Raw genomic sequence first — 23,272 nt, forward strand, 5'->3', positions numbered from 1 at the left:
ACTTTCCACTATCAGGGAAATTGAATAAGTATTATTTAGCAAATTCCCCACAAAAAGTATGTCCTGATACCCGATTCAACCCGAGGTCAAAATTCGAAAAAAGACTATGCGTTTGGATCGCTATCTCCAAAAAAGGCCATTCTGAACCATTTTTTCTCCCGGCAAATTGTGCGGTCAATTCAGAAATATATCGGACCGAATGTATTGAAAAAAGATTGGTCCCTTTTATCAATAAAAATTACCAAAATTGGCGATATTTGTTTTGGCCAGATGGCGCTTCAAGTCATTATGCAAAGGAAACTATCGAAACACTCGAAAAAAATGCCATAGAATATGTCAAAAAAGATCAAAACCCACCTAATGTGCCGCAATTAAGGTCAATTGAAAGGTTTTGGGCACATTTGAAACAAAAAGTTTACTCTAAAAATTGGTGTGCTGCAAATTTCGACAGCCTTAAACGCAGGATTAAATCTAAGTTAAATGAATTTGATTCTGAATATTTTATCAGATTATTTGTCCATGAAAAAGAAAAAATCAGCTTAGCAGCTGAGAATGGACCACTTTCGGTTATAAGAATGAATTAAAGAAAAAATTCTAATAATTAAGCTCAAAAATTGACTAAATTGATTTATTTCCATTCTTTACCAGTCATACCTTATATGACAATTTCTAGGTATTCGAAGATCATTTGCATTTGTAATCAGGTAAGTTTCAATTGCAAATAATCCAAGAGAATGAGAAGAAAAAAATGATAAAAATTTTGATTCAATTACCTTTCTGAATAATCATTACATTACAGTTTATCTCTACAGTTATGAGCATTTTCATGATTCTTTTTCTTGCCTCCAGCTGATTATCAATGATAAAAGTAATAAAAAGGAAACCTGAACGATAAAGATATACTGAACATGTCTTTGAACAAGTAAACTAAACCAAAAAGTTTCGAATTATCAACATTAAGGACAAATGTACTCATCAGATGGTCACATGAAATTGTTCCAGTATAAGTTGAATGTCATAGGAAAGCATCAAAGTAAGATAAGATCGACTAATAAAATAAACAAACCAATTGATAATTTCATTACAAGTTATTTCAAATATAAAAAATCGATCTTGTTCAACTGCAGTTCTTAATACAAAATTCAAAATCCTCAATATTCTGAGACACTATTCAACAATTTTTTGAGAAGAGCCTCCCAGTCAAGTACGATTGATAACTATTTTGTCAGCTTCAATCACAGTCCATCTGTTGTTTGGACATTATCTGTGGTTATTCTCAAACTTCATTTATCAAAAGCACGCATTTTCCAGATAATTACACAGTCTGATGGAATAAGATGGAAAATTGAAATTTTTCCTTTTCCATCAATAAACTATGTTCAATGTCAAGAGAAGAAAATGAAGAATAAAAAGGAAAATGATGATCACCATGATTAAGTGTTGCCCAATGTTGACATGAAATATCGTCAACTGTAGATGTAATCATTTAGTTGACTGTAACAAATAATAACAGCAATGCCAAATGATGGGTAACAAAAATGTTGTAAACAAACTAAAGCAAGTTGATATGATAAGCATCTCTATTTATGTCTATTTATTTATATAATGTCAACCTTACATCAATTATTTTCTTTCCATTATCATATCGAGCATTTAATCTTTTTTTTCTCGATAACTTTTTCTTTTCTCTCTCTCTCTCTTTTCATCGTTATCTACAGCTAACCCTGCATCTTTACCTTTTCATGTTGAACTTTTCTGTAACTGGCAAAAGAAGTTGCATTATAATCTTGCCATCAACACCAATAATTCCCTCTGATAATTCAATATTGACCCAAATACCTTGCAACTTGAATTGTACTCTTTCACCTTTTCCTTATTCCTTTACCACTCCAATTAATTATCAATCATTTCCAAGGTCAATATTGATTGTTGTATTGATATAATTGTGGTTTCTCTCTATCCTTTGTTAACCAAGAAAAGATATGAAAAGAAAAGTCGAAAGAGAAGAAAAAACTTGTATCAACTTTTTTCCCTTTTCTGTCAACATTTTGTACCTCTTTTTGGTTAGTCTCAACCCTTTACTTTTTCCTTGCATTCCCAGCTCACTTTATTAAACATCATGTTAACCGTCTGAACATCTAATCAACTTGATCACCTAATTAGTCTTCTCAAGTTTCCTTCAATTTTGGCTCCTTACTTCATTTGATTTCAAATCAATTAAGTTGTCTGTTTTTAGTAAACTTTTTTTCCCTCTTGCCTTTCCACTAATAATTTCAACTCCAAGCATTCAAGCATCAACTGGTAGTAAACAGAATCTGAATTTTGTGTAAAGTGTTCTTCAAGTGATGTTTCTTTCCAGTTGAACATCGTTTTTCGTTTAAACCTTTTTTAATTTCATTTCGTCTTCCATTGGACAGAAATGAGGAAAAGAGCAATTATTATTCTCGAGTTTACTCGAAAAACACTTTTCATAGACAATAATTTTGAACCCTGTAAAGGGGTGAAACAGGAAAAATTAACAGTTGCCTTCAATCGTTTACTTTCATGATGACCAAGTTTATCTTGGAATGATTTGTGGTAGGAAAAAAGACACTCTTTTCCACCATTATTTTCACTTCAACTAATGAACCAGAATCTCTTTTTCATTTTCATTAGTCACTCTTTCGTTTACCCATCCATTTCATCTTCAATCTGATGACCTTTCATAAGACTCTTTCACTCTTTTTGTTTCCTTTTACTCTTGCCATTCTGTCTCTTTACCTAGACTCTTTATCAGACCTTCAAAAATGGTTATGAACTGCAAAGAAAATCAGGTTAATCAAAGAGGCTGTTTTGTGGTGGTTATCAAGAAAAGGAATAAGGTTGAATTGGAAAAGAAAATAAAATCAATTGAATGATTTTCAGACTTTTCTTTCTTTCTCTTCATGGTAACTTATCTTTCAACTTTGACTCTCTTTTCACCATTTTACTCTTTCTTCTTCTTCTTCTTACCCTTCATTCAACCCATCTTGTTATACAACAATGGAAAGAGTTCCATTGGCGTTTCACTCGATTAGTTTTCCACTGAATTTTCACTAGTTCCATCTCTTCTTTATTCAATCACTTCTTGACTAGCGAATTAAATCTTTCACATTCGATGTTTCTTCCTTCTGTCTTGTCTCCAACCATGAAAATATTTTATGCTGATGGATGCTGAATATTTGATCCTTTTTAGATAACAAACTTGACACTTGCCATTTGGCATCTGATGCAAGTTTATCCGTAAATCCGTTTTACGAACCAATTGTTTCTGACCTTCAACTGTTCAATTTGTTGAATTATCAAACTGATTAAATTGAGATTAATAAGCTTCCTCAGAAAAGGTTAAAGATTGCATTTTGGCTTTAATTTTCTTTCGATTCTTGACTGCTGTGAACATGAGTTTTACGGTCAATAAACCTATTCCTTGAGTGATTCACTATCGGAATTTCCACTGTTTTAAGCTTTCGACTGTTTGTATCCATCTTGGCTTTTTTAGAAATTTTTCATTCTTGGAAAACAATCTGCTAAATTGGATGGATAAACAACAATGTTTGACTTGAGAATTGAATTGGAACCCTTCTTTAATTGGTTTTTAAAGCGAAAAAATTTATGAGCTTAAGTTTTTCAATTTCAAGTTTTGATATTTAGAGTCAAATTATTGAATCATTTCATTTCAAGTTATCTTGAATTTGTTGGTTTAAGAAGACCATTTTAAACTTGAATCAACTTGAATCAATATTTAACCTTTACTTACGATTATTGCACATCAGTATCAAGTGCTAGTTCACAGACTGTCTGATGAACATTTTCTTCTCCAGACATGTTCCACTGAATAATTCTGGCTTTAAAGTGCATCTTTTCCCATTGTGATCAATAGATAATGTTGTTAACCAACTGTCAATCAAAAGTATTTCATGTAATAATCTCTGATTAACAGATTATTACTAGACAGTTTTATGTCATGATTATGAAAATGATGGGGGGAAAAGTCGACTTTAGTTGAGACACAATTTCACCCTGACTTGGAACACTCCTAATAGACATAATTAGAAGATATAAATTTCGAGTTTAACCGTGATATAGTCATGATCATAGGTGTGAAATGAAAAGGCGATAAACTTTTGACAAGCTTCGACAGTTGATAGATGAGTTATTAATGAATGCATAAAACTCTTTTCAAAGGTTAACCTTAACCTAAGTTTTCACTCAGACATGATGCGACTCAATGTTGCAAATAAATCATCAAAGATGATTCTTGGATCCAATAAAACTGCCTTTTATAAAAAATGTCGAGAAAAGAAAGTCGACAAAAAAATCAATTTTATTCAATTATTGAGTGTTTGGTGTTTTACTCAGCATGTTGCTGTCACTTCTTGCCTTTACAATAGAAGCTGATATCAAGTCTGTAAACCTGTTGGCACGTCGTTATTCATGCTGGTCGAGATAAAATCGATTGTAAAAAAAGAACAAGATTCGAAATGAAAAATCAGACAAAACCCAAAAAAGAAGTGGTGATTGAAGATTTAAAGAGCAAAACTAGAGTCAAGAAAGAGTGACCATTAATCAATCATGTGCCTACTAAGCCTTTTGTTATATTAAAGCGTAAAAGTAATCAAGTTAGCGACCACAATTTAATAATAAACGAGTAAACCAAAGTATTGATGGAAGTGAGAAAAAAATGTCAAAGCATTGACTTCAATTGTCAAATAATAACAATTTATTATATAAATCTTTTGTTGAAATGAGAAGGCGTTAAGTGAGAAAATCAGAGAAAAGAAGAGAAAAAAAATCCATTCAAAGGTGACAATCAAAATGCGTAAATAGCTGATAGAGAATTAATTGGTAGAAAGAAAATGATGAATAAATGTGACTCCCAGTAGGGATGATAAATGAAATTATAATCGAAATTCGTTGAGCAAAGAAAATGGAAAAAATGATATCAAGTTGTAAACTATAATTTGATAAGGGTAATCTCTCAATTACAACATTAATTGCATATAAATTGAAACATTTACATTCAATTTGGAAACTTTTCTTTTGTTCGACGAAAAAAATTCGTTTCATGACTCAAGTTTCTTTTTTTACTCCTTTCAACAAACTTCTCGGACTTTACAATTTTTACTCATCTTTACTCATTTTTTGTTCATTTTTACCTTTTCTTTCACGCTTTCAGTTCCATTCTTGTTGGACTTTTTTTTACTCTCCTTTTCTTTCAACGTTTCATGTTTCCAGTTTCACTGCTATTTTTAACGATGCTCTTGAGAATTTTGGTTTACAACTTTGATTTCATGCTATTAGCAAGTTCTTCTTTACTTTCTTCTACTCCATCTTATTTATCATCATCTTTAACGAACATTTCGTTCTCTCACAGATTACTCTTTCTTCACTCCAAATTTATTGTAATACTTAACTCTTAGTTTTTTTTCTTCACCTCTTCAAGTTCAACTTACCATTTGCAGGTTTACATCTTTTTTATTCTTCATTTCATCTTCTTTTTTATCAATCCAATTCAAACACGATATTATTATAAAATGTTACACGATAATATCATCATAAGCTACATTTTATTACATGAGTAAAGGAAAGAAAGTTTTTTTCAGTCTCTTCTTGTTTGCTCATTTTCAATATCTTCGGTGTTTTGGTTGGAATCAGAGCCAAGATGAAGATGGAAAATAAAGACAAAAAAAAGTTTACAGAAAACCATCAGTATCATCATTATTCTTTGGTCGATAAATATTATACAATATAATGTTGATAACGATGATGATGGTGATGGATAAGGAAAATAGAACTCGATATATTGAGAAGTAGAAAAGATGAATTCAAGATGAAGATGATAATGTTGCTCTGTTAACCATTAATGTTGAAAGCATCAAGAAAACTTTTATTCTTCTCTTTCTTCTCAATGAAGGTAAAACTTTTTGCTCCTCTTTTTGTCTTCTTCCTGTTCTTTATCCGATGTTGCCAGGACATCATTTACATCTAAACGGATAAATGATGATATTATATTCAATTTGAATTATTAACATGAAACATCAAAATACCTAAAGATAATGGAATACTTTTTATGGAGCAAAAAAGGAAAGTCGTTAACAATTCAAGGTTACTAAACTTTCGGTTACTTTTTCATTTTTTGTGAATGATTTTATGCTCTTGGTTGATTGTTAAATAAATCAAGCCTTCATTAAAAACAATTAATCAAAAGACGGGGAAAAATAATTTTTTACAATAAATTCTCATGTTTGCTTCAATTATCATCAATTTCAATTTTTTCATTCTTCAACACTCTTGATACATGTTTGCTAATTTGACAATTAAATGAAACTTCTTGCCAACCTTATTGACTTTGATTCCCTCATGCCTGTTTGTTTTTTATCATTTCCCACTGTTTTGTTTCTTTTGAAGGTTTGAAGTTTGATCATGTTTCATCAGAACTTTGATTAGCGTTGAGGCTTTAATTCAATTAAGAATAAATAGCTTGTAGATTGCATATAAAAATTTCGTATTCTTGGCGAGACTCATTTCTGTTTCTAGACGTTTCATAGCAGACAATCGGCAATACATACCTATAGTGAACTTGAACCCAGATATTATTAATTTTAAGGACTCAATAATTGAAATAATTGACGTTTATATACTTATTTTTTTCAGTTAGCGGTACAAGAATCGTGACATAATAATTTACATGATTGTAAACATTGATTATAGCTATTATTGAAATGGAAGTTTTTTTCTAGTTCATATTGCATCTTGCTTAAAATAATAATGGATAAGAGAAAAAAAGAACAATTAGACGTCAATTATTTATGATAGTCATAGCATCTAAAAACTTGCGTTTGAAACAATTTAACTCAATACTATTGGATCATGAGGAAATCAATATATAAGTTTCTTTCAAAGAACATAGATGGCAATAGTATATCGGATGGGTGTAAGTTGTTTGATATAAAATTTCAGCATTATTTTATCTGTATGATTATTTTATTTAACAAAACTTTCAATGTTAATTCGTGCAACCCCAGCTAAAATATTGACTTGGAAAGTAAGTTTTAGGTGAAATTCAGTACACATCCAATAAAGTTCTTAAAGCACATATTGTAATTAATATCATCACTGGTTATAGAATATAACAGAAATTCGTTGAGTAATAAACAGATTAGGTAACCAAGATAATGCTGCTTGTTAAAATAATATCGTTATAAAAATTATAAGATATCCAGGTATCCAGGGTTTGTAAATATTGAATACAAATTTTCCTTACATTTTATTGTTTTGAAGGATTGAATATATTTATGAAATTTACTAAATCATAATTACTATTGTCATATATTAGAAATACAATGAATTAATAATCATAGAAATGTCTGTTATGGTTAATTTTCGCGTGGGCAGTCGAAAATAAGTAGGTCTTACAATGTGTGCCAGAGAAATTTAAATAAAAAAGAGTAAAATATAGATGATGATTGATACCGAGTAGTTGGTTGGAACTAATTAATTACTAAATAACTAATGTGTGCCTTGTGTTTTGAGGTTTAAGAATGCTAAATCATAAAGTAGTCTGAAAAAACTTATTAAGGTACACGCAAGTAATACCATATCATAGGTACATGCTGCAATAAATAAAATAATATTAATGTGTAATTTTTCTATTATAAGTTTTACAATACTTTCTTTTTTCTGTCTTTTTTAGCGTTTTAATAAGATTTTCATGGGTTTGAGTTTTGCTTTTTAAAATCTTAGGCCAACATTTATGTCAAAAAATTTATAGACCGGTTGAGTGCGAGGAAATTACGATAGAAAGCGCCAAAACGGCAATAGTAGCATGGAGCATTCTCCTATTAATCATTGACTTTTTGTTTTTCGAATTTTCATGATTGTCATCATTCTCATTCACGAGATGGCATCATCTGGGCTAAATAGTAGCATGTAACTCTGTTTTTCAATGGACTCATTTTACTCTCATTATTTTTTACTTTCCAACTAAACGCGCTCCTCAATGCTGAGCATCACTCCATATGAGAGTGTCTACGTTGGATAGTAAGAGAAGATAGTGAGTGACTATGACAGACTCTGTTTTCTCTTCTCAACTCCCTTTCCTCCTTTCTGTTCGATAAAGTTTCCTTCTCACTCGCAACTCATTGCCTCCTGCAATTCTTACCTGAAATAGAGAGAGAGAGAGACAGAGAGAAAGAAAGAAAGAAGAGATCGAAAGGCAGACCACTGAGACAGGGCAAAAAAGGAGTTCAAGTAAAGCTAAGGAGAAACATGAGGGAGCAAAGTGAACCTGAATTATCAGAAGATAGTCAAAAAAAAAGTTCCTCTATTCAACATCCTGGGACAGTTGATCAGTTGAACTGTTCAACGATATCGTGCTCTATCTGAATCTTGTGTGTTCAAGTAATCTTCAAAAGTTCATCAGTTCAATTAGCTAAACAATGTAACAGAAAGAAAAAACATTTTGTCATCTCTCTTTTCCATTGCATGTGATATTAAATGAACAAGTTTAAAATAGAAATGAAACTTTTAGTAAAATAATATTGTTGATTGTGCAAACCAGAGATACAAAAATCAATTTCACATCCAAGGTTTTTCTACTTTTGTTTATCAAAGAAAATGATTCAAATCATATCGGCTTCATCTTTGCTGAACAATATCAATAATTGATTTGCAAAACATCAACATGGAATTTCATTAAATTTCATCAATTGTGATTAAAAATGAATTTGTGGTTAACCTCAAGTCAATTGAAAAGTTGATAGCCTTGCAACAATTTGATTCAAAGATGGATTTAGTTGCTTCTTTTACGCTTTACAAGGTTTACTTTTGCTGAGCCTTTTGTTTATCACATTGGATACAATCATGATAAGTCTTTGACTGGATGCAATAGCAAGTGTAAATGGAAAAAGAATTTGTTTTGGAAAAAGTTTTCTCCAAGCATTTCAAACATGTGCAAGAAAAATTGATCGACATCATCTTTTTTTTTCATCATTTACAAACCTCAACGATCCATGATGCAATGTAAAGCAATAAGTTTTGAGCAACCTTTTGATTGTGAAATGAAAACCACAATTTGAATGAAATCAAAGAGGAGTAATTGATCCTTGAAAAGTGTACTTTTCCTTTGTGTTATCAGTGTTCATGTCGCAGACAAGAGCAATCATCATAATCTATTATTTGGTTATCATTGCTGTCATCAGAATCACCATAAACAACAACATTTATTATCATAAGTAATTATCTTTAGTAGAAGTAGAAGAAGAAGGAGAAAAAGGTTGTTTCAAGTTGTTATCATTTTTCATTTTCAACCTTGTTCTTCACACACAATATTGCAAATGTCATTACTCTTTTAGTCGACTTTTCAATTACCATAATTGTCACCACTTTAACCAACTACCATGCAAAGATTTAGAGAAAGTTTTTCTCGTCGACCAAAAGACCAGCAGGATTCATCACCCAAAGATTCAACCAAAAACTCACCTTCTTCCCCTGGATCTACCAAGACTATTTTTGGCAGTACCGATGGAGGAGAGACGAGTGGTGCAAGTGCATTTACTTTTGCAAAACCGAGTTTAAATTTACTTGTGCCACCAACATCAATGGACCAATTTGATGTTGGAACTCGATTGATATGCAAAGATTCAGATAATAGCAATAACAACAGTAACAATGGAAGCAAAGACAATAGTGCTGCAGCAACGCCAGAATCTGATGACAGTCTGGCACCTTTGATGAACCGAGTTGAAGCAAGTTTGGCTGTTGCCACTGACCCTGCCTCACTGTTGAACAGTCCATCGAAATCGGGTCGTTCAAGGTCTTTTGATTCAGCTGCTGCTGCTGCAGTTCGTGCTGAGGCGGCTTCGAAAGCAAATTCAAGACGAACCTATCATAGAGCCTTTATTTTTCTAGAGCTTCCCAAGTGGCGCATGTTGGTTCGTAAAACGGCTACTTCAAGCTCTTCAAGTCTAATCCATGAACGTGACTGTTTCCATTGTCAACATGCCTATGAACTGGCTAAAAGGGCTGCAGTATCACCACCCATATCAAGCGCCAATTCAGCCTCTTCTGATGGAGAAGAGAGTGACAATGAATCTACTTCACCACGTGTCCGTACATCAAGCACGGGAGAACCAGAAGATGAGGATGCAACCAGTGAGTGCATTGAAGGATTACCAACTGTGATTCTCAGTTTAGCTCCGGAGGTTGAGAAACCGACGGAAGAAGAAGACTCGGGATTAACTTTCATTTCACTTGAAGTTCCTATTCGAACCAAATCGGGTCGATCAGCTTCTGTTGATTCATCATACCTTCAAGTTCCTCAACAACCCGAGATTGGCATTTGTGAGCTTCCACCAGTTAAAGCGCAAAGATCAAGATCAATTGATGTTGCGCTGCCAGTCGGACCTGATGGACCATACATTGTTGTACCAACTGAAAAAGAACAGCCAATCATAACTCAGTGAGTTTCACTTTTACTTTTTATTCACATTTAACTTCACACAACAACCAAAGTACAACCAGTGTGTATTTGGTTTATCACAATCTAACCAAATTGACTCGAGTCAACATTCATCAAACCTTGATAATTGCTCATTAAACGTAATCAAAGAGTAACGTAATTCATTTTACAACTTGCTCCTTATCGCTCAATTAATCATCAATACTATTCAAACTCGTCAATTGTTATCTCAATTTCAATGCTACACAGAACCAGTAGTAAAATAATCAAAGTCATTTTTTATTACACTTTTGATAGAGAATCAAAAGACATCAAAGGTTTAGTAAATTGTTTCACACTTCAAGGTAAAACAAATGTCAACATTTCACTAATTTACATAAGAAAAAAGAAACATTTTGAACCTTTCAATTTCTGAGTAAAAACAAATGAAATTCATAAGCTCTTGTCATTTCAACAATGAATTCAGAGAGCAAGACGCATTTAATAATCTGATATTCAGGTAAAGTAAAAATTTTTAAATGCAATGAGTTTCGTCTTTAAAGGATCAAAATAAATGAAAATTCTAAATTCTATTGCAACCAGCAATGAAATCAACTTGGTCCAATGATTTCACGGAATGTCAGCTTTTCGAAATTCTTTTGACAAAATTATCGTTCGATATTTCACTGATGCTTTTATTGAAGTGAATCAAGGCATTGGATACCGACTTTTAATCAAATTTCAATATTTTCTTCTTTATTCTCCAAACTGACCATCATGACATTTTTCAGTTGTTTGTCATTTCTTGAGCCACGATTTACAGAAGAAATGGCAAGATTTGGCTAATCTCTTTTGTCATTCATTAAACCTCTTAACAAGCTAATTCAAAATTTTGATTTGTTTTGATCACTTGACTTTGTCAAATTATATAAAGTGAAAAGATTGGAATTAACTGACCAATTAGTGTCCAACTAGATGGTGACGGTTAACACAAGTTTGAATACAAGAAAACAAGATTAAGAGGGAAAAAAGCTTTACCAAGCAAAATACTAACCTGAAGGTTTACCTTTTTATTTTTAACTGATACTAATTCCTAAGCTTTTTCCTTCGTAATCCCAATGTTTATTAGCAAAAAAGCAATGCCAATTCCATCATGTTCTCACCATCATTATTATCATTCTCAACTCTAAGCATCTTCTTTCACCTCATCATCATCATGTAATTCTCGTCTTTTCCATCCATCAATTTCTTTCCTTTCCTCATCCAACTTTCATTCAATCTTACCTTTTTGCCTCAACATGGAAAAGTTGCCTTCTCTTACTTGGCACCTTTAATTGATAAAAATAACTGCCTTACCTTGTCCTTCTTGAAATCTCATTATTTTCACAGTCTTTGGTGAATCTTGTTCGTTGCAACGAAAACAGTTGAAAGGGTTTAGCGGAAAACGAAAGAAAAAGAATTTCATTAGATGAATAAGTTTATTGAATTTATTTTCCTCTCCATCTTGTATCATCATCTCTTTTCAAATCTTAAAACACTCAGATAATTTCCCAAAGTTTCTTTTCAAATCCCATGTTTCTAATCAATTTACCATTGAGACAAATTTCTTTACAATTTTTCATTCCCTTCACTTTAACCGTTTCATTTGTGTAATGAAATTTCACCAAATCATTTCTTTCCTTTTAACCCAATATAACATACTTTGAATAATCATTGTTAAACCATCAACCAAAATCTCAAGTGTTCCTTGTTCACTGTTAAATAAAGCTATTGATCCCAATGAACACTGTTTACTCAAAAAAGAGTCGAAAAACGTTCCGTAGTGGACAATTTACTCTTATTTGAGTAAACACTACTTTTTGAGTAAAATTCGATTCAATTTATATTAAGTTTTTTTCTGTGATTCTAAAGAATTTTATAAGACTCTCAAGTCGTATGAAAAATTTAAGATTCCACATTTGAGATTCTTAAGGTCAAGAATCATCAAAGATGTAGTGACGTCATCAACATTAAATTTACCTGATTTTATCGGGTTTTGAACCCAGGACCTACATGGCACTGTACTGTCCTCTAAACCACTCGGCTACAAAGAGAGAACTAAGATTATTGTAGCTATCAATGAAGTCTACAATAATTAAAGTTCTGAATGAAATTGCAAGTGGTTAAGTCTTTATGAATCTCCAGTGGTTGATTCTGCTGCAAGTCTCTATGATTCTAGCTTTTCTATTCAGATAAACTTTCCACATGATTAATTGCTCGAATCTCGAATTTTTGATTCTTGAATTAAAGATTCTTATTTAAAATACGGAGATTCTCTGAATTCGATGATTTGTAAGTAGTTTTTTAACCAAAATTTACTAAAAATTTTAATGATTCACAATTATGTGAATTATTTGTTTTAAATGATAAAAAAGAAGTAAATATTGCTTCCACAAAAATTTCCCAAAATTTTTCAGTAAAAATGAATTAAACGGTTACTCAAAAAAATTTTTATGTTCATTGGGATATTAAAAAACAGAGAACAAGAGTTTTGTCATTTTCATGATAACTAATATTATCTGTTCAAAGTAAACCACAAATTCATCAAATGTATTAGCATGCAAAACTCAGTCTAAATAAATTTGAAAAGAGTTTGAAAAGAGGAAAAAATTCCATTGTCTTTTCAAGTGTTTTTGTACAAAATTGTGATTAGAAAATGTTGAACGATTCCAGAACTCTACTTCGTTGATTCGATGATTAAAAATTGAATTTTCTGTGGAAAAGCAAAGTCGAACAATTTTGCATCAATTTTATTAGCAAAACTCAATTATTGGCTTTGCATTCGAAGCCGATGTAACATTTTGCATTCTCTTCACTCGACTATTTTTCAAGTTTAATAATGTAACATTCGTGTTGACTTGATATTTAATTAATGTCATCAAGATAGAGTAATACCGTAAGAATGACTAATCATCAAACTTGCTTTTAAACAATGAATATTAGCCAGAATTTAGAGTTCATCATCTTCTTTAGTTCATTGCATGTTGAAAGCGAAAAAGAAAGCAAAGTTTCCTCTCAATCTGCTTGCTAAATAAGTTCATTCATCATTCGAGTCTAAGTGGAATGAGAAAAAGAAGAAGAAAAAATGGAAAAAACTCGCAATTTTGTGATAGAATATTCAGAATAGAAAATGAAGAGCAAAATGAGTTTTCGATTATTTTCTCGACAATCCTTTGTCTCCAAATTTTCACCTCATTTTGTTTACCCAAATAATTCCTTTAATTAATAATGCAAACTCTATCATTACCATCATTATCAGGTAATAATAACAAGATTTGAACTCCTTTTAACCAACAGAAAATGCGAAAAGAGATAAAGATAAAAGGTAAAGTCAACCTCAGAATAGCAATTTTCATTTTCCTCTTTTCCATATTTTCACGAAACATAATTTTGAAACGTAATAAAAATGTCGATTGAATCGACAGTAATTACTTCAAAAGAATAATTTAATTCTCGAAAAGTCCAAATGCCAATGAATTTCGAGCAACATTTCGAGTAAAAAATTAATCGAAACTTGAACTCATCCAATCTCTTGACCAATCCTACGAAAATGCTCAAAATTCAAGTTGTAATTTCAAGTTTCTAACCATTCAACTCTTATCGATATTACATTTCGATTTAGCTTTTCTTTTCATTGTTTTCAAGCATTTTCTCATCATTCTTGTTTCTCTTCAACAGATTAACGTTCAAGATTATTCCCAGTTAATATTATCATTCCCTGTTCAACTTGTTCTAGACTTTACAGAATGTTATCATCATTATTACTCTATCCATCATCTATTATCTAATATTTACACTTATCTTTGAACATCTTTTTTCTCCAACTTTACCAGTTTACCAACAATTTCTTGATTACCTTTTCTTACCCTTTGCTACTTAAGATTAACCAGTTAATGTGAGCAACTTTAATTTCAGCATCACTTGTTCATTTGCCTGTTAACCACTTTTTTCCATTTCAGTTTATTCTTGACCTTAGTTTTCTTTTTTACTCAATTTCTTCTTTTTTTCTCTTTTCTGTTCACCTTTCATTTCTTATCTCATTCTGATTGCAATTTTTGCAAATCGCTCTCTACTGTCGTCATTGTCAACCAATTCAATGTCACTTCCTATTCGATCTTTTGTTCTCTAATCTTTTCTCATCAGAAACTTTTCCACTCAAACCTTTACTCTATTTATCTTGTTCTGGTTTTTTTTCCTTCTCTTGAATCAAACTCTTTTCATCAGAATTTTTCTTCCAAATGTTAACTTTTAGCTTTCCTTTATTTTCTCTTGGTTTACATTCGCTCATTTAACTACTTTTACTTTCAGTCTTTTTTTTCATCATTTCCCTTTATTACCTGAAATTGAATCAAATGTACGACACACAATGAATATGTTATTGTCAAGTAATCTAAAAAGATGAAGGTGAAAGAAAGGAGTGAAAATATTATCATTGCCATTATTGTACCAGTTATGCAAAATGAAAAGACAAGCCATGAGAAAAGAAGAGAATATGAAAATAGCCAATTTTCAATTCTTTTTTATTCTCTTTTCTTTACCATACACTTGACTCTTTTCAACGCAATTTTTTTCTGCTAAACCATGTAAATCTCTTTCAATGAATCTCATGACTGAATAACGTGGAAAGAGAAAAGAAAAGAAATGGCAAAAAACGAAATTGAACAATTTTTTCATCATTATTTTCTTGCTCTCTCTCACTCTTCTCTATTGGACATGTCAAACAGTTTAGCAAAATCCATTGACCTTAATTTCAATGATTCACGAAATGGCAAGTTTCAACTTGAAGGAAGAAAGAAAGCAAAAAATGTAAATATATTTTCCAATGAATTTAACATTTCATATTCATTCTGGACAACAATCTTCAAACCCTTTCCATTGAAAACTCTTCAATATTGAACATTGATTTTTCTCCTTTCCTCATTTTCTTCACTAATAGCTTTCATTTCACTTTCATCATGTAATGACTGATAAAGCGATGAAATAGGAAACCGGAAGTAAAAGAAATCGAACATAAATGGACATTAAATCAAAATCCCGTGACAAAGTGTCATATTGCAGGAATGAAGAGCAAAATGCAAATAGAAATGGGAAAAGAGAATAAAGGTTTTTTGAGCAGAACTTCGAAATAATGTGGAAAAATCGTTCGAAATTTTCTAACGAAAAGATGGAAAAATTCGAATGAAAATTCCACTAGAGATTCTGATTGGTTCCATGAATATTTAATGTTGACCAAATTTTGAGCATTTTATGGAGTTTAGAGAAGGGAAAAGTTTCAAATTTCTAACTTGAATGATTGAACTTGTATTCAATGTTTACCTTGTTGGCAAAGTATTGATTCAGATGGTTTAGTTGAGCATTAAATTTTCATTTTTACTTATAATTTTGTGTTCGATACATGATATTGAAGCAACTCTCCATGATAGCAAAAAGATGAAAGCTTTTTCTCCCTATTCGAGGTGTTGCTTTTACTGCATCTAAGGTGGGAGTTTTGTTGAGAAAACTGAGCAAAGAACAAAATAACAATTTCGTTCAAGGTGAAAATTTAATGTCACCAGTTCAGTAGGAAAAAAAAGACTTTTTGCTTCTTCCATCAAATATCTTCAACTATCTTGATTCAATTGAAACCATTTCAGTTTCAATGTGCACATAAACTCGCAACAAAAAACAAATTAAAGTTCATCTGTCAGAGACTGAGAAAGAGATTAAACGACCTTTCAATGTTTGAACTAAAAATGTGACGAACAAATGAGCAAAATGAAATTGCAAGATGAAAAGTCAGGCGAGAAAAAAAGTGTTTGAATTGATGATAAAAAAAGTTTGAAACGACAAGTAAAGATGCTCTAATGAGGATGATAAAGTGTGCCTGGGTCAAGCATTGGCCATTGATGGAAATCAATGAAACTTTATCGACTTTTTTCTCACTCTTTTTAATTTACTTTTTACTCTAACGAGCAACTTTTATTTTCCAACGAAACGCAATTTTTCTCGTTCTTTACTAATGATCGAGTTTTGAGTAAACCTCTTCAACGATCATTTCCTCTTCATTATCGTCGATCTTTTTCTTCATCTTTTTACTTCGATTTTCAATGTTTTAATAAACGGAAAAAGAAATTCGATGAAAGGTAAATAAAAGTCAAATCAAGAGACAAGTTGACGTGATGAATTCAATGAAATTGAATGTTGATGGAAACGTGGTGCAAAAAGTTTCACCTTTCATGGGATTGAAATTTCATTTCTTCCAAAGGTCGACTTTTCTCCATTTTACCTGTCCAAGTTGAAGCGATAAATGGAAAAGATTACATCAACTTGAACCAGCAATTTATGTTTCTTTTCATGGGTTGAGTATTACTTTGTTTGTCATGATAAATGTTTGAATAAACTGAAAACTTTCAAGTTTAATGAAACTTTACTTTTCTATTTGCATTTAATGTCATAAAGGTTGCATCGACTTGCAAGTGATTTTTGCTTTTTTCATTCACTTTTCACCATTTCAACTATTACTTTCAAGCGATGTTGAAACTTTTTATATTCAATGAAAGCTAAAGCATCAGCAAGTTTTAATTTTATTAGCGTTTGTTGTGATTCGAGTTTGGCTGAAATTATTTTATCTACATTCATCTATCACTTTAAATTGGTTATCCAACAGAAGACATGAAAGGTCATTTGATTAATTTATCATTAGAGTTGAATCTTGAGAAGATATTCTATTATCTTGATTATTTTACCTCTTTTTTTGTCGAGTGAACTCGACAATGAATTACAACGGTAAACATTGAATGTAGTGATAAAACAAGTCAACATTCAACATGATACCATTAGTGTCAAACTGATTATCAGTTACAGTGTGAACCAATCAATGTCATTTAATCGAAAATTGTTGCCTTTTCAAAAGATAAAACTTGAATCTTTACCGATAAATTCAGTTTACCTGTCAAACTTGCGTGATGTTACAATGCTAAGCTCTCAATCAACTCTTATCTACAAAACAATTATTTAACTTATCTTTGCTCATCATTTCTTTCTGTTGTTTCAAAGAACATTTCGGTTGCGACAATTTCAAGTAGCCCAGTTGAAACTCATCTATTTTTTGTCTTTCGATACAATTACCATTCTTGTTGGAGAAAATTTAATTTCCACTTTAATGAAAATTCTGGTCCAATGAAACAATAAGGAGAAAATGTGATTTGTTCAGTAAAAGTAAATTAGAAATGGAAAAGGATGAAGAGTTTAACCTAATTCAGCTTATTTGGTCTGATTTGTATTCTTTTAAATTTCATCTTCTTTACTTGTGACTAAATTATTTAAATGATTATCACCACCTATTTCGCTTTACCCTAAAGTTAATGAACGTAAACTGGTTGAAATTGTAAAATCCTCGTTAATTAGATAGTATTTTGCATCAGGTAAGGAATGATCATGATTAAAAATGTTTGTAAAATGAAGGTAATGCTTTTAATGATGGAAATGCGAGTGAATTGAATGTAAGGTAGACTGGAAAATGTTACATTTATAATACAATTCTAGAGTAATCTAATTTAAATGAAAATTTCATTGCTCTCATAAAGTATCACAATGCAAACATTTTTTTCACCAAACTGAAAAGTAACTTACGAGATGCAAATGATTCTTTTGAGTAAAAAGAGTAAAGTAGATTACTTGACTAACTTTTGGAAGCTCCAACTTTATTAAAACCTGTTCTTTCACATGAGAAGAAAATGGTAACAAGAATTTTTTTCAAAATGGTGAATTCCAATGACTAAGAACGACCAACCCGCTTAAGATCAATGATCGATCAACTAATGACTTTATCACCTTTCAATACCAAATGCACCAAATTCGGAACAATCGTTGTCATGGAGTCGTTATTGAAATCTAGTCGCTTGATTGGCGAATTAAAATGGAAAACTTTTCATCTTTTCTGATTCTTTGCTAACAGTTTGATGCATTGGTTCAGTTTTTTTTATTGTCCGAAGATTTTATTGGCAAATGATGAAATGAAAAGAAACAAAGAGTTTACTTTAAAGTATCAGTTTCATGAGCATTATCGTTTGTTTGCTTGAAATTCTATTGTTACCTCAAGGTTTATCATTTCAGATAAATTGTTGCTTTTGTTTTCCATTGGTTGGTTGACATCGAATATCGGAAACGGAAAATTGTTCATCTAAAATTTCTTACCTTTCGATTCTTGGCGAATAGAAATCTCTTCTGTTCTGTTTCAACTTGCAATCTCTCTTTTTATAGCTCATGTAATGAACACTATGATAATAATTTCCTGTTTCCGATGAATCATTTTGTTTTTCATTTTTCCTTTTAAGCTTTCGCCATTATTGTTTCCTTATTGTTCCCTGTTGCCATTAAAATTGTGGATCCATATTTTTTGCTCAGTCAAGAAACAAATGAAATGATACTTTTAAAATTCTTTCAATTTTCATCAAAGTAAATATCTAATTGAGAGTCCATCTCACTCTCATTAATCAAACTATTCAGTCCATTTCCGATAATTTAGTTGATAAAAAAAAACATCAAAACTCATCAGTAAAAGTTTAAAGTTTAATCTCATAAAACTAAGTGTGGCAATGATTGAAAATGCTAGTAACTTGTTATGGTTACAAAACAGGAATAAACAACTCGATGAAGTGAGATGCCTCAAGAAAGTTCTGTTGGTGAGTAATGAGTAACATTGATTAGTTTAATAGAAGAAGAGAGAAAAAAAGAGTTTTTTTCTCATTACACTGTTTATTCAGTTTTATTGATTGAAAATCATTTGCACAAGAGTTTCAGGTGATGTAGCTAATGGAAGGTCAAATTTGCTGCCTGATGATGCAGCTTACAGCTTTCAGTTAACCTGAGCTTTAGACTCTTTCCCTTCTCAGTGAATGTGTATGTCACCTAATCACACGATGATATTGCCAAGAATCAATTGAGCTTAGGTAAAGATTTTTTTCTCTTCTCACTTTTCCTCTTTTGTCATCATCATTATCATCAACATAATCGTCTCCATGATTAGTGAAGATGAACTGTGGATGAGAGGAAACAGTGATAAGAGAGGAAAAAATTTGAGGTAAAAAATGATGGAATCTTGTAGCCATTCAAGGTGAAAATTGGTTAAATATTATTTATCAATCGAGACGAACAAGAAGAAGAAAAAATCTGATTTTTTTTGGAATTTACCTTTTCTCTTCTTTGCATTTTACTCTTCATCGTCCTGTTTTTTTCCTTCTTGATCCTCTTGATTTTCCCATCGGCACAACCTTTTCTTGGTTTAATGCAACACTGATTCACTAATGTTGCACAGATGAAAAGGTTATTAGGAAAGAAAAATTAGTTTCATCATGTTGAGTTGCGACTCAATTTCAACAAAAGTTTATCGAAACATTTTCAACTCTTTCCATGCAACGAAAGAATCCATCTTGAAACTCTTTTCCTTTTCCTTGAATATCTTATTCATCATATTTCAACTCTTACCTTTTCTCATCATCATCTTACCTTTTAATGATTCTTATTGATTTTCCGATATTCGTTACCTTCAATATATTTTTCTTGGAAACTCATTCTTTTTCCCATTCTTTATCAATCAATCCCTTTTCCTGGTGTAACTTTTGTCATATCAAATGCGTGATAGTACAATTGATACAAATAACATTGATTATTGTTTGGTTCATTGTACATTCAAATATCTATTCCCAGTGACTTGTAGTCTGTTAAATGTTTGTTTCGTCAGAAGAAAGAGAAAAAGATGGAGAAAAATTTTCTTCTCTTTCATTCCCTGTTTTCATTCCTTCTTTTCTTTATTTATGTTGTTTTCTCGCTTGCTTTCATTTTCACTCATGATGATCCTGCTGTTTCAATGTTTATTTATTTTTCTTTCAGAATAAGTAGACGAAGAGAAAAAAATTGAAGCAAAACATCACTTTCATCTCTTCTTTATCACCAAATCTTTTCACTCTATTCTGAACCGCATCACGAGCATTTCAAAACATGTCAGATTCATATCACATTTGCATTTGTAATCAATTTCAACTCTTATATTTTCATCTTTTACTTTCAACGAAATCTTGGTTTACAAGAAGAAAGCAACAAGAAAAATCGTTGCTCAAAAGATGAACAAGACGATAATAATTCTTCTTTGTTTTCATTTCTTATCATTTCTTTTCGCCTCAACTGTTGATAAAAATTCATCTCCCTGGTGTCATGAATTTTCTGCAACATTTCAATAGTTTGATAATCTTTACAAGTTTTGATAAACTTTTCCTTTCAATATTTGGTCAAAATGAAGAATTAATTTTTCGATAAATTCTTGAATAAAAAAAGGGAAAAGCCTCGAGAATTTTAAAATGATCAAAAGTTGATTGTTCACTTTTTGAAGAAGAAAAAAGTAATATTTTGTTCGAAAAATTGAGTTGAGTCGAAAACTGAGATTCTCCATTTCGTCGAGTACAATGTAAATTGGCTGTCTTTAAGCTGATTAATGTACTTGGAGTACTTATGGTAATATTGAATAATTGGGATTTCCAAGTAAATCTCTTTTGTTCTTTTCTTTTGCATGTGAAACTTTAACGAAAAGGTTCATTAGAAGACTTTTTGATGCAAACATTTGTCTATTCATTTATTTTGTTTACGTAATGTCAAAGTTACAATTGGAAAAGATTCTGGAAAAGGTATTCATAAATGAGTTGACAGATAGCAAAAATGATAACGCTGAGAGCAGCAGAGCAAAGAAGGTAGAAAAGATAATTGAGAGCAAAATTCTGGACTTGATTGGGAATGACGAAAATTACTGAGTACTTGAGGCTAAACCATTGATTGCTGCAACTTTCAAGAGTTGATTTGTCCAAACAGTCAATAATCATTGTTTCTTCATGCTTCTTTGACATTCACACAAATGCTTTTCCAGATTCATATTTACATTATGATAAGAAAAGGAAAAGATTTTTGTTGGAAAAAAGTTTACACCCAAACTTTGGCTCATGCAATTGCATTTTCATTCTAGGCTGTGACCTTAATGAAGAATGATTAGAAAATGAATTTTCCCTTCAATCTTGAACCGATTCAAATTGCTCATCAGTCCGATTGACTGAAACAATTCTTTCCATTTCAACATTTTCTTGACCTTTTCAAATCACAGAATTCAACTTTTCTTCATCAATCACTATTAGTAATAATTCATGGAATATTCAGACGAATTTCGGGGAAAAATCGATTGTTCCATTGAGTTGTAAAATGAGTTTACAGATAAAGTGCTGAGATGGAATGAATTGAAATACGAAAAATATTAATAAATGCTGAGTTTTGCCATTTGCTTTTTCAATATTGAACTTTCAATTAGTTTACCTTTTGTTTCCAATCAAGTTGAACGGATAAATTGAGACAAATTGAACTGTATAAATATTGAATGATGAGCCATAAGGTAAGGAGAAAAATATTTATCTCCAGTTAGATTAACTTTTATTTTCATTTCATCTGTTCGATTGGGATGAAAGTTGAAGAAAATTTGAAAATGTTTTTTAAACTTTCCAATCATTCGTAAGCTTTCTTTATCACCTTCAATCAATATTTCATTTCAACATTGGCTGTTAAAATGTTGATGAGAAAATGAAATGTTGGACAAAAAAAACACAGAAGAATAAGAAGAAACAAAATGATGAAATAAGGAATAAAAAATGGGATAACATGAAATGTTAAAGTAAATCAATTTCAATATCACATTTTACCTGGAAATTCGGTCACTTATTCATTCCGAGTTTTTTTCATTTTGCTTAAGTTCTGGATTCATCCCATTTTCGGTCAATCATTTTCTCTACAAAATTTAAAGAAAGTGAAAAGACATTTTCTTTTCTTTTTTGATTCCATTTGTTGATTCAATTGAATAATTTTCAGGTTAAACATTTCGGCAACCTTTCGATGGAACAAAAATTCAAAAGAAAAAAATGTTTCATCCAAGAACAGGTGAAACTATGCTGGACACTGAATAGAAATGCTCTTTAAATTAGAAACAATTTCTATCAATTTGCATTACTTTACCTTTCAATGGATTTTTAGGTGAAAATTTTCGTTCCATTAACATTCAATCAGAGTTTTGAGAAAAATTGGTCGAACTAATATTCTTTGGATTTTTGAGTTTCGAGGAAAGTAGAGTTTAATGCGATTTCAATGTGCATATGCTTTTGCTAGTAATTAACTTTTTTTGGTTTATTTCTTATTCCAAACGAAAGTTTGTCCATTACATCAATTGATTCATTTATTGCTTAGAATCAATCAAATTTTTCTGTCAACCCGTCAGATCATGAACAACAAAAGAACACAAAAAATGCAACAAAAAGCTGATGAGTGATTAAGCCGAAAAATCGTATCAATCAGATGAGTTAATTGAATAAATTTACTTTCGATTTCTATTCACTTTCATTAAATACTTTTTCATAAACGCAAGACTCGCAATATTGGAATGAAAATGTCAATCAATTTTGTATTCATCATTAGATTGATTGGAAAATTTGCTTCAAAATATTCAGATCAAATACTCAGACAGTTTTTTCTATCATTTTTTTTTCGTTTACCTTTTGCGTGACATTTTGCAACGAACATTGCAACAAGAAAAGGAAACTTTTAGAAAAAGTTAAGATTAAGAAGAATTGATAATGAATGAGTTTCAGAATAGCGACAGAAAAAAATATTGAAGCATCTTTTGTACCAGGTCAAGTTACGTGATGTTTCTCCTTCAATAGATAAGGCGGATTCTATTCGAGTTCATGCATGAACTGGCAAGAGCAAAGAGCTATA

At 31.1% G+C, this 23,272-nt stretch overlaps 2 protein-coding genes across 2 annotated transcripts in view; both read left to right on the top strand.

The window, feature by feature from the left end:
- The window catches only part of rdgA (retinal degeneration A), a 126,959-nt gene that overhangs the window by 12,435 nt on the left and 91,252 nt on the right, over window positions 1-23,272 (top strand). The window lies entirely within an intron of this gene.
- On the top strand, window positions 8,174-15,941 carry LOC149094659 (uncharacterized). The gene is made up of 3 exons (XM_089266292.1): window positions 8,174-10,477; window positions 15,220-15,301; window positions 15,432-15,941. The coding sequence occupies exons 1-3, from the start codon at window positions 9,417-9,419 to the stop codon at window positions 15,477-15,479; spliced, it is 1,191 nt and encodes a 396-aa protein (XP_089122418.1). The 5' UTR covers window positions 8,174-9,416; the 3' UTR covers window positions 15,480-15,941.

This window comes from Tetranychus urticae, chromosome 1, assembly GCF_039701765.1.
Source record: "Tetranychus urticae isolate SD_2017Ah chromosome 1, NJAU_TeUrti_SD_1.0, whole genome shotgun sequence".
NCBI classification, from domain to species: Eukaryota; Metazoa; Arthropoda; class Arachnida; order Trombidiformes; family Tetranychidae; genus Tetranychus; species Tetranychus urticae.